This window comes from Dendropsophus ebraccatus, chromosome 7, assembly GCF_027789765.1.
Source record: "Dendropsophus ebraccatus isolate aDenEbr1 chromosome 7, aDenEbr1.pat, whole genome shotgun sequence".
NCBI classification, from domain to species: Eukaryota; Metazoa; Chordata; class Amphibia; order Anura; family Hylidae; genus Dendropsophus; species Dendropsophus ebraccatus.
This window is the reverse complement of record NC_091460.1, coordinates 43,036,111-43,048,883: the sequence shown is the minus strand read 5'-3', so window position 1 is coordinate 43,048,883 and position 12,773 is coordinate 43,036,111. Positions and strand designations below refer to the sequence as shown.

Genomic DNA, 12,773 nt, shown 5'->3' with positions numbered 1-12,773 from the left:
AAGCTGTAGACCCTTAATTCTTAGAGAGCCATTGGAACTCTATTCTTTTTTTCTAATAGACACGTCACTACCTTCACTGGAGGAAGCTGTGAATACTCTGAAAGGTCATCCAGAGCTCCAAGCTTTACTAGCCCTTTTTCTTACTAAAAATATCATGGCCTCTGATTTGAAAACAGCCTGGCTCATAGAGCTTAAGGTTGATAAAACTGAAGTATCTTTGTTGTAATCCCGTGTAGATGACCTACAGTATTTAAAGTCCTGGCTGAGAATCTGAATAATTTAGAAAATAGATGTAGGCACAATAAGGGGGTACCTGAGTCATTTTGCCTGTGTTGGTCCCGCTCTTGGCTACGTGACAAGGGCCCTAGTGGTGCTTCTACAGCTATCCTGCTGCACACACAACACCTGACCACGGCTTGCTGTGCCCGCTAACACTCCTGTAGGTTTCCTTCCTAAAATTAATCTTTTCTTATCCATTTTAGGCAAAACAGATGCCTTGCATTCTTTACTTTATCATGGAGAATTATGTCTCTTGAACAATCCACTAATAGTCAATAACTTGGTCCCTTAGAAAAAACCTCAAAGACTATAGAAAACTGCATTTAATTTAGTTACCCCCAACCCCCAATGCACACCTACACTCACCCTACCTGGTCCTGGTTACACATACAATATGTCTCACTACATTAGTCATTAGCAGCATCTTCAACTCAATCTACTCTACAGTTATCACTTGCAGTTACCTTTATAAGGTTAGCATAGTTTTAGTGCACAGTTCACCGCTTTCTGTTTTTCATATTACTATAGTAATAAAATAAAGCAGCATTTTTGTCACGTTCTTTAGCAGTATTCTCTATCACGGACCCTATCTTTATCCAACTGATTCTCTGCTATTTCAATATTATCTATTATTTCGTCTCCACTTTATTGACTATAGTGTATAACAGACAAAATTTTTGTGACTTTTATAGAGTGACTACATATTCAGTAAATAACTCCGTTTTACCCGCACCATATTTCACTTTAAACAGATCCTTAGATTAGATAGGAAATCCTTTTCTTATGACTTCCTTTTAGAAGATAAGAGGTAAGAAATATATGAGCTGGCCTAACATTTTAATAAAAAAGCACATTCACAGTTGAATATCAATACGAATATCAATGATTGAACTGTAAAAATTCCTACCCATGGACGTGGTGTATTTACAATAGTGGAAGGTCACCGCAGTGCTTTTGCTATATTTTGATGTTCGGAGACCAGCATTGAAATGATCTCCTATTGCTTTCATTCAGAAGGTCAAATTTCTGTTTTCTTATTGCTGCCAATAGGGGGAGCTCAACACTTACAAATGTCTACAGATTACAATAACTGGAATATGATCAATATAAATCCATATGCAGTTAAACTCAAGTATTACTGTAAGTATTACATTTTTATTACAGAGAGAACTGCAAATCTAAGTTTCACATTGTTTTTACTATGCAAAGTTCTCATTTGCTCACTACCAACTTCCATTAAGTGAGGGAATGTTTATGACTAGCTAAGAGAAAGCCATTAAACTGATCACTACTCCTAGTTAACATGTTTCAGAAAAAGGTTGTCTCTTTAAAGGAGAGGTCAAAGGCAATAGAAAATATTCATTACTGGCAGGGGATAGGGGTAACATAATAAAGAACTAATACTAACGTGAACTAAGAACTCAACGTGTCCCTCTCCTGAACCCCCGCTGGGATTCTCCGTATCTCTCCCCTGCTACGTTACAACCTGACTGACGGATGCCCTCCTCTGCCAGTCAGTAACTGAGGCAGGACATGCTTTCCTACCCTCTTCCTCCAGGTCATGACGTGCCAAGGAAAGTAGAGAGGATGATATAAGGTGGGGTCCGTAAGACAGATTATGCGGCGCTGCGAGGGCATGGGACCGGTAAGTATAGGTTCTTTATTATGTTCTCCCACCGCCTTCCCACAGTGTAATAATCAGTTTGGGTGGACTTCTCCTTTAAGACACGGGTGGGGAACCTTTTTCCTATTGAGGGCCATTTGTGCATTTATAAAATCATTTCAGGGTCATATAACTACACAGCCCCTGCCTTCAATGTTATACTGTGTGCACAGCAGTGGTGTAGTTTGGGTTGGCAAGGCAAAGTATTGCAACCCCCCCTCCCCCCATGCCCTTAGTATTTTAGTTAAACCCCCATGATGCCACTGATATTGTAGTTATTTTCCAATGATACCCCAAGTATTGTAGTTAACCCCCCTCCTCACCTTCCTCTGCTCCAGTGCTGGCCAGCTCCTCTTTTCTCTCCTGTAGTCTTTATCGAAGCAGTGCAGGTCTTCTTTTACTGGCGGCTCATAATGAAATGACGTCATTGTGCGTGGCCTGCGGGAGAAAGAAGACATGTAGCGCATTGGCTTAGAGGAGACAGCACTCACAACACCCTCCTGTGTATGGCAGCCACTGCATTCTATACTCTATATACAGGAGGGCTGCAACAAAAAATTTTGGGGGCCAGATGCAGCCCGTGGGCTTCCGGTTTCCCACCACTGCTTTACAACATGTCTATGACCAAGTTGTAACAGAGGATAGAAGTGGACAATACTGAGACATTCGAGAAAAACACAAGAAAGGGATGTCTTATGGCCATTTAGAGTACAATGACACCCAAGACAATGAGACAGCAGTTCTCAAATGTATATATAAAAATCAGTAAATCATGGTGACTGTCCACATGAGATTAACTTAACCAAGATCATTACATAACTGTTCTTCGGGTAATTGCTTATGAACCCGATTGCTTTACATTGATTATTGTTAATGATTTATAGTTATAAAAATCATTTAGTAAAATTAAAGCCAATAAAGAGAGATGTGTTCAATGATTAATGAGCAGTCTTGTTTTGGTCTTTCTTAGAAGTTTATTTAATAGCATTGGAACCCAACTGGAGGACATTGTACATTGACACGAGAAAAGGGAGACATCCAGCAGGTAGGTGGCATGTGTATTCATAGAGATTCCTAGCTGTCACTGTTTATAATTCTATACTGATTGGATTTATATATGGAAGGCATTCTCCTATATTGTGCATTTATTGTTTTTATGTCTTTTGTCATGGTAGAATATGAATTTGAGTCAATGACTTGTGCTCGTGCTGTAATGAGATTCCTTCTTTGATGAACTCTGTAGTCAGTGAATTGGGTAACCTGGTTTCCTTAGAACATGTAATGATCACATTTTCTGTGTTTTTCATGAATTTTTCAATTTTGTCAACAAAATTGTCAACAAGCTGCTGTTTATTATTATTATTTTTAATTATAAATATTTATGATATACCTAGGGTTGGACTGAGGGTCTTTGGACCCACCCAAGAGAATGATTCTGAGGTCTATCTATACAGAAGGTGCACACCCATTTATAATTGCACTGTAATCTGAATAAATATCATTGAACAAATTATAAATACAGTTTTATATATTATTTGTTAAGGCCCTGTTACACTAAGCAATTTTTGGCCATATTCAGCCGATAATCACCTTGTGTAATAGAAGACACATGTCGTGCATGTCGGCTGATGGTTGTCTTTCAACATGTTGAAAGATAAACGATCGCAACGGCAGTGATATGCTGCCGTTGCCCCAAGTTATAGAAGCGGTGGCAGCAGACCGCTGCAACCTTCTATGAGCTGCCCAGATGATCTGACGATCTCCTGGGCAGCCCCCCCCCACACACACACACATCTCCCCACGCCTCCCCAGCTCTTACCCGCTCGCTGCTGGCGCCTGTAATAGCCCCAGCAGCGAGCGAGGAACATGGAGCAAGTGAGCGCTAACCTGACAGGTCGGTGAACGCTTTCTCCCTCTCGTCGCTCTATGTAATAGGGGGCTTTAGTTAACCTTCAAGAAAACAGCCATAGTCACAAGTGATTGCCTTCAAAGTCAGACCTAAATGGTGTTGTCTTCTGATGGACCTTTTGCATTAGGTGCCCATTACTGTACCCAATAGAAAGAGGATCCAGTGGTATTTTGGTGAACCAGTTCTTGTTGCAGTAGTGTCGATGACTGGGTGTACACTTGCTGGCGAAACAGCCCCATTCACATGTATGTGACTTTATTCTGCTGCTTGTAAATATGCAGAATATAGCATTCATGGCACAGTGTACCCATTTGGGGCTCACTGGCTTGCATTGTTGCCTGGCAGGACTAAGGTTCTGGCTTTGAATTTGAAGGAGAACATCTGCATGGAGTTTGTATGTTCTTCCTATATTTGTTAGGTTGCACCTAAAGACAACACCAAAAGATGCAGTTTTACTTTAAGGTTTAGCCGTTATTTTAAGGGGTGATTGTAGTGTTCTTCTAAATACACATAGTATCATAACTGTCCTAAGTATAGAAAGATTATGACATGAATCTGAATATTTGACCTTTTAAATATTTATTTTATGGATGTACAGTAATTACCGGGGCAGTAGGCATAGCAGCTAATATGGGGATGGGAATGCGGAGAAAGAGGAATGCTCTGCAATGTTTAACAAATGCTGGATCTCCTTTATTATTTACTATGCATATAGGTGAATTTTGATTGTGGCTGTGCTTGATATTGCAGCTCAGCTCAATTTCATTTGCTTAAAGTGAATGTACCCTCCGGTACATTCACTTTAAGTGCTGCACATGAATAGAACAGCTCTGGTGGGGGAAAGCCAGTGCCACGGTCCTTTTTTTGATCTGCATCCCAGTTTCCCACTCATGGCGCTAGTCTGTTACCAAGCACCGGCCAGGGCCAATCTCCAGTGTGACAACCCCCCCCCCCCCCCTGTGACACGGCTCTATTAGAATCGATGGAGCCGCATCATAGAGGGGTGGAGGTTTCCTCTCACTGGGGGAAGGCTGGACCACCTCTAGTGTCTCAGCCTGGGCCGGTAATAGACCAGTGCCCTGCGTGGAAACCGGGTCGCAGATCAAAAAAATTACTGCGCCACTGGCTTCCCCACGCCACAGCGGTTCTATTCATGTGCAGCACTTAAAGCAAATGTACCTGAAGGTACATTTACTTTAAATGGAACTGAGCAGCAGGGAAATGCTACACCAGCTACTATAGCTACAGAAGTAAGATGATGTGCTTGGTGAACAAAGAAGTAGGTTCCATCAGGAATCTGATTGCTATGGGCTATCTAAATAGGCATCAATACTGTAGTGATAGAGAGCTCACACTTTCAGTGTGGCTATGGGTCCCTACGAAAAACTTCCTTAGAGGGATTGTGTGGGGACAAATAAAAAAACAAACAAAACAAACGGGTATAAGAGAGAGAAAAATAATCTGTGCTCACCTGCTCTTATCCCCTGCCACTGCCATTCCTGGTCCCTGGTGTTCTTGTTTTTTTCCTGCCTCCAATCATGTGCTGATCCTGCAGGAAATACCTACTCAACCAATCATTGCCTGAAAAGGCGACCCTCCTCAGTCAGTGCACAGCAGAAAGGGTAGTCTTGCAGGGTTGGAATATTATTGCAAGCAGGAAAAGGTTGAGGGCATATGAGACTTGGTATGGTCAGAAGGGTAGGGGATAGTGATGATCAAACAGTAAAATGTTTGAGATCGAGTCGAACCTCGAACAGTAGTGATGTTCGGTTCTAGGTTCGACTCGAACTCGAACCCCTTTAAAGTCAATGGGAGATGTTCGGGTAAATTTTTATACCTATACAGGTGAGGAGAAGCTTGAATTACAATCCAGAATAGTAAACTGGATACATGGAACAACAATACTTCATTCCTTTCAATGGATAACTGAGGTAGCAGAGTTGAGAAAGTGACATAGCAGAGTTGAAGTAGTAAAGTAGTGATGTAGCAGAGTTAAGGTAGTAAGGTAGTGACATAGCTGAGTTGAGTCGGCAGTGATGTAGCAGATTTGAGACGGCAGTGACGTAGCAGAATTGAGGCAGTATTGACGTAGCAGAGTTGAGGTGGCAGTGACGCCAGTTGTAGGTCACTCAGCTTTCCTAGCATGTTGTATAGTAGTCAGTATAATGAATGTCACCCAGCTTTCCTAGCATGTTGTATAGTAGTAAGTATAACGGAGGTGTCTCAGCTTTCCTAGTATCTTGTATAATGGAGGTAACCCAGCTTTTCTAACATCTTGCATAGTAGGCAGTATAATGGAGGTCACCCAGCTTTCCCAACATCTTGTATATTTGTCAGTATAATGGAGGTCATCCAGCTTTCCTAGCATCTTGTATAGTAGTCAGTATAATGGCGGTCACACAGCTTTCCTAGCATCTTGTATAATGGCAGTCACCCAGCTTTGCTAGCATCTTGTATAGTAGTCAGTGTATGGAGGTCACCCAGCTTTCCTAGAATCTTGTATAATGGCAGTCCGCCATTGTACTGCCTACTATACAAGATGCTAGCAAAGCTGAGTGACTGCCATTATACAAGATGCTGGGAAAGCTAGGTGACCACCATTATACTGACTACTATACAAGATGCTAGGAAAGCTGGGTGACCGCCATTATACTGCCTACTATAGAAGATGCTAGCAAAGCTGGGTGTCACCCAGCTTTCCTAGCATCTTGTATAGTAGGCAGTATAATGGCATTATAATGGTGGTCACCCAGCCTCCTAGCATCTTGTATAATGGCAGTCACCCAGCTTTGCTAGCATCTTGTATATTAACCCTGTATGAACTATGTCAATTTTCTGATTTTTCTTACATGTTTTGCCTTTGTTATGTCTGTCCATTGCATACTGCACTATTGCACTTTGTAATACACGCTACTAACTGGCCAAAACATGTTTTAGCCTTTTTTCCAACTATTTCATGCATGAACCGTGTGGCTTTCCCTTTCCCTTTGTTTGTAGTGTTGGTTCTTTGTAGTCCTTCTCCTTGTATGTTCATATTATGTAATTTAGTTTTTTTAAATCGTGTCTGTTTGTAACAATTGCTTCAAATAAACTTTATTAATGATTAATTTATCTGTAGTGGGCTCAAATGTGGGAAGGAAGTGTTCTTTGGTGGTATATATGTAATAAATTATGGTTTTGAGCATTTATTGGGTGTCCCTTGTAGACTAAAGAATTTTTTGATTTCTGGCAAAGGGTCGTTTTTGGTTTTATTTGTATAGAAGGCAGTACAATGGCGGTCACCCAGCTTTCCTAGCATCTTGTATAGTAGTCAGTATAATTGAGGTCACCCAGCTTTCCTAGCATCTTGTATGGTAGTCAGTATAATGGCAGTCACCCAGCTCTCCTAGCATCTTGTATAGTATTTAGTATAATGGAGGACAACCAGCTTTGATATTGGAAAGACGGAGAGCTATGGGCTATTTATTAATGCACAAAATGATTTTTGGGGGGATACCCCTGTGAAAATTACACCTTTTTGCCATTGAGAAAGATTAAGCAACAGAGAAAACTCTATTCCTGGATATATATCTGTATGACAATAATACACGATATATATATATATATATATATATATATATATATATATATATATATATATAAATATAAATAACAAAAACGCACAATATAGATAGATAGATACATGACAATAATACACGGTATATACATCTGTATGACAATAACACACAGTGTATTTGAACAGTATTTTACCCCCCAAACTGACAAAAATTAAGTTTTAACTAAGCAACTCCTATGTATGATTGATTGATGCGTATGATAGATGGGAAGACGTCTTTTTTTATACTATTATTTAGCAATAAAAACTGACAAAGATGGACTTTTGAGCACTGGGTGTGAATAAGAAAATAATGGAGGTCACCCAACTTTACCAAACCCAAGTATTGCTGTCTATGGAGAGGCAAACGCTATCTAAGTCTACGCTTCTCCCTAAGTCCCTGAGCTTGCTAAACACCCCACTAACTAACTAACTAACTAACTAACTAACTAAGCTAAATAGCAGCATGCAAGCAGACAGACAGACAGACAGAGAGCAGTCTGTACAGCACAGTGAGTGAGCAGAAAATGGCGTCCAGAGCACATCACAGTGATATATATATGAGATGGTCATGTGATTTTAGCAGCCAATGAGACCCATACACCTCAGCAATGATGTTTCTGACACTTCTATGTGCTCTGCACTGATTGGCTGACAAAAAGGCGCTCGAACTTGAACTCGAACACTAACTTGAACGAACAGTAAAAAGTTTGTTTTGGTTTGAGAAAATCGAGATGTTCGACTCGAACTTAACTTTTCTCGAACAGTTCGATCAACACTAGAAGGGAATTGAGGAAGGAGAGTTTGAGGAGGTTTAGTTTTATCTTTGGACAACCCTTTTAATTGAAACATAATGATTAGGTCTCCCCAAAGTATCTTTTCCAAACTAAGCATCCCCAATTATCATAATCTTTCTGAACCCAGTAGTCCAAGCAGTTTAGTAAATACTTGCCCCCCTTTCAGTCGGATTGAGATTCACAATTTTTTGTGCAGCATGCTAATATTCATTAGCATAAGGACATAGAACTGTGTTGTTATCATTTTTATCTATATTACTTTGGATATATCCCTTTCTCAATTTGCCAGCAGCTTCCTGGTACTGGATGTTACATTTTAATGTATTCTCAACAAACATGCCAATATAGCTTTCCATGTTGGTTTGCCCAGTGTTCATAGGATAGAGAAGCCAGTGCCGCGGTCCCGTGTACGCCGTTCTATCCACTGGTACCGGCCGGGGCTGAAGCTAAGGAGGCGGGCCTACCCGCGCCCAGTGGGAGGAAATTCCCTCCCCTCCATGATGCGGCTCCATTGAATCAATGTAGCCGTGTCATAGAGGGGCGGGGATTCCTCCCACTGGGGGCAGGCCGGCCCTCCTCCTGTGCTTCATCCCCAGCCGGTACCTATGGATAGAATGGCGCCGTACATGGGAACCGAGCTGCGGTTCAAAAAACGGACCGCGGCACTGGCTTCCGTGTGACAGTGTTCTATCCGTGGGTCATATTAAAGAGGATGTACCTGATGGTTCATCCTCTTTAAACCTCAATAGTAAATTATGGTATGGTATATGGTAGGTGATGCAGCACGCACCATCCTGCTTCTGCTTGGCATCAGGACCTGGTTTGTGTGGCAGAAGCAATGTCCTGATACCAGCATTAGCAGTTTTTGTGGCCAATCCTAATTGGTCCGATGTAACAGAGGCCTGTGGACAGACAGTACAGGGAACCCAAGGGGGTAAACCTCCATTTCTACAATGCTGTATAAACCTCCAACCTATCCAATGTACTGTCCTCTTCTTTGAACTTCTTTCTTTAGGCTGTTTTTATACCAGAGATCTGCTCTCCCACACCTCATTCGAAAGCAAACAGAGGATCAGAGGCCTCTGATTGTCTAATGTGAATAGGGGCTCTACAAGACATATTATAGGTTCCTTTTAAATCAACACTGAGCATCATGAGTAGCTGACAATAAAGGCCGTATGTGACAAATAATCAGTATTTAGCCCCAGTTAAAAATAAACTTTGAGGCTGCTGTCGGACAAATAGCATAGTACAGAGTTCAATCAACTGAAGAAAAGATTGAATGGATCAAGGTCAAAGACATGGAACAAAAAGGAAAAGGAAATTCCAGAAGTATAAATCGTCAAAATTGCAAAAAAAAAACATAATTTAATTACGATAATGTAATTAATGAAAAGTATTTACCCACTTCCAGATGTCCCCTATTATTGTCTAGTTTCTGATTTGTAAGCAACATCTAATATTAGACTAAGAAAAACCTAAATAAACAGTTTACAAATTATTATTGCATGTATTCCAGCAATGGTATCTAACAGCTAAGGTATAAATAATAATAATAATAATAATAACAATAATAATAATAATTTAATTATTGTTATTATTCCTCATTCCGTGTGTGTTCATACACTCATGTTTTTAATTGCAATTATTGAAGCCAAAGTCAAGAACAAATTATAAATAAAGGACAGGTCATAAAAGTATGATTGAGGTTTCTCTTCTCAGATTCATTGCTGGTTTTGTCCTCATTAATTGTAATTAAAAACGTGAATGTGTTGAATGTACCATCATTCTATTAACCATATTGACTTCATAATTAGATGACTAATGATTAAACACAGGCTAAGACTGAGCTGCTGCCTCCTGGGCCCATGTGCATATTTTTTTAACAGGGGCTTCACCTACTATGGACTATTTATAATACTGGTGTCTTTTTATGCTGCAGAGAGTCACTGGCCTATTTCGAAACTCGGATGCCACTATTAATTCTGCACCCTTTATAACTTAACAACTACTGTCTCCATAGTTTCATCTACACTGCTTAGTAGTGATGAGCGAACATGTCCGTAAATGTTCGTATGTTCGTATGCTGATCACAAACAAATTGTTTGATGATCGGAATGCTTATAACGATCATTTTAAAGCATATTCAAACTCGCCAATGTACGCAACTGCGTAATTTACTCTTTGCACCTGATAACCTGTTTGCATGTGCGTAGACCAAAACGTACGCTTTTACTGTACGTTTATTATTTGTTCATTAATGTTCGGCGAACACAAACCGATTACATGTTTGTTTGTTTTTTTATGTTCATGTTTGGGATCCGAACATTGGGATGTTTGCTCATCACTACTGCTTAGGGGTATTTATACTACTATAAACTGGCATTATTTATAATTAGAGATGAGCAAATCACTCATCTAAATGGAGTGAATCACTTTGATTGGAAAAGCTATATCCAATCCTGGGAAACATCTCCCAGTTTCCCAAGATTGGATCCAGCTTTTCCCCGACACCCGGGGTGGAGCGGCAGGGAGCAGAGCAGCACTGACAGGCAGGCGGAGCGCTGATCAAACAAAGCGATTCAATCTGTTTAGATGAGCGATTAGCTCATTGCTATTCATAATTATATTATAATACAATAATCTAGATTATAAATATATCTCATATACTGTTTTTAAATCTCTGTTAACTTCAATAGGAAAAAGGAAACAGAAAAATGGGCAAAACCAAAAAAGTGGAAGTGGAGAACTCAGAAAAGGTAAGCGATCACAACTTATAGAATAAAACCGAGGATAAGTTACCCTGTCAGTTGTAATAGCTTCATCCTTTTTAGAAGAGAATTCTGAAAGGTTAAAAGCACACATTTTCACACGTAGTGAGATGAGCAAACATCCTGCAGTTTTGCAAAACATCCCTCAAGGTTTCTTGAAATAACAGGTGAAACATTTCATGGTTTCTAAGCACGGTGTATATGAAAGAACAAAGGATCTGAAAACTAGTGGATTATCCCTTGTCATAATTAAAGGGATATTCAGATTTATTTTAAAGTGTACCTGTCAGGAGAATGAGCAGGAGAGGATACGCTGCAGCTAGGCCCACTCCAGCTCTGCGTTAGAAAAAAAAAAGTCGAGCTTATAATAGAGCTTTTTTTCTCACACAGCTGCAGCCCCGTATTCTCCTTGCTCAGTCTCCCAATCGGTACGGGTCTAAACACTCAGACCGGGACCAATCAAAACTTTTGACATATCTTTATACAGTATGTAAAAACTTTTTTTGCAAATGACAGCTACACTTTAAAAACAAATTTATGTGTGCTGCTTGTGTAAAATAACCACATAGGTCATAATAATCATCTTGCCTGGTCCAGTGGTGCAGTTCTGGACGGCCCTTGTCCTTCTGCTGACTTACCCTGATGATGATGTGCTCCCCCTGCTCTGATGATGAAGTTCCAAAGAAACTACAGACTCAGTGATTGGCTTCTGTGTTTTCCAAATGTCATCAGTAGAGCAGGGAGAGCACATCATCTGGTTAAACAGAGGAACAAAAAAAAAAAAAAAAATATATATATATATATATATATATATATATATATATATATATATATATACATACACAGTTAGGGCCAGAAATATTTGGACAGTGACACAAGTTTTGTTATTTTAGCTGTTTACAAAAACATGTTCAGAAATACAATTGTATATATATAATATGGGCTGAAAGTGCACACTCCCAGCTGCAATATGAGAGTTTCCACATCCAAATCGGAGAAAGGGTTTAGGAATCATAGCTCTGTAATGCATAGCCTCCTCTTTTCCAAGGGACCAAAAGTAATTGGACAATGGACTCTAAGGGCTGCAATTAATTCTGAAGGCATCTCCCTCGTTAACCTGTAATCAATGAAGTAGTTAAAAGGTCTGGGGTTGATTCCAGGTGTGTGGTTTTGCATTTGAACTCTCAATTGAGGTGAAGCAGAACATCCTGAGGCTGAAAAAAAAGAAAAAATCCATCAGAGATAGCAGACATGCTTGGAGTAGCAAAATCAACAGTCGGGTACATTCTGAGAAAAAAGGAATTCACTGGGGAGCTTGGGAACTCAAAAAGGCCTAGGCGTCCACGGAAGACAACAGTGGTGGATGATCGCCGCATACTTTCTTTGGTGAAGAAGAACCCATTCACAACATCAACTGAAGTCCAGAACACTCTCAGGGAAGTAGGTGTATCTGTCTCTAAGTCAACAGTAAAGAGAAGACTCCATGAAAGTAAATACAAAGGGTTCAGATCTAGATGTAAACCATTCATCAATTCCAAAAATAGACAGGCCAGAGTTAAATTTGCTGAAAAACACCTCAAGAAGCCAGCTCAGTTCTGGAAAAGTATTCTATGGACAGATGAGACAAAGATCAACCTGTACCAGAATGATGGGAAGAAAAAAGTTTGGAGAGGAAAGGGAACGGCACATGATCCAAGGCACACCACATCCTCTGTAAAACATGGTGGAGGCAACGTGATGGCATGGGCATGCATGGCTT

The 12,773-nt window shown here is 40.2% G+C and overlaps 1 protein-coding gene across 3 annotated transcripts in view; it reads left to right on the top strand.

Annotated features, from left to right (window-relative positions):
• The first annotated feature begins 1,334 nt into the window (after window positions 1–1,334).
• LOC138797363 (solute carrier family 2, facilitated glucose transporter member 9-like) overlaps window positions 1,335–12,773 on the top strand; it is a 70,602-nt gene continuing 59,163 nt past the window's right edge. For 2 of the 3 annotated variants that reach the window (XM_069977411.1, XM_069977409.1), the window contains exons 1-3: window positions 1,335–1,419; window positions 2,913–2,987; window positions 10,943–11,002. In XM_069977411.1, coding sequence (XP_069833512.1) covers window positions 10,961–11,002 — 42 coding nt within the window. In that variant the 5' untranslated portion in view covers window positions 1,335–1,419; window positions 2,913–2,987; window positions 10,943–10,960. Of the gene's footprint in view, window positions 1,420–2,912; window positions 2,988–3,336; window positions 3,400–10,942; window positions 11,003–12,773 lie in introns of all 3 variants that reach the window. The other variant, XM_069977410.1, reaches the window with a different exon arrangement.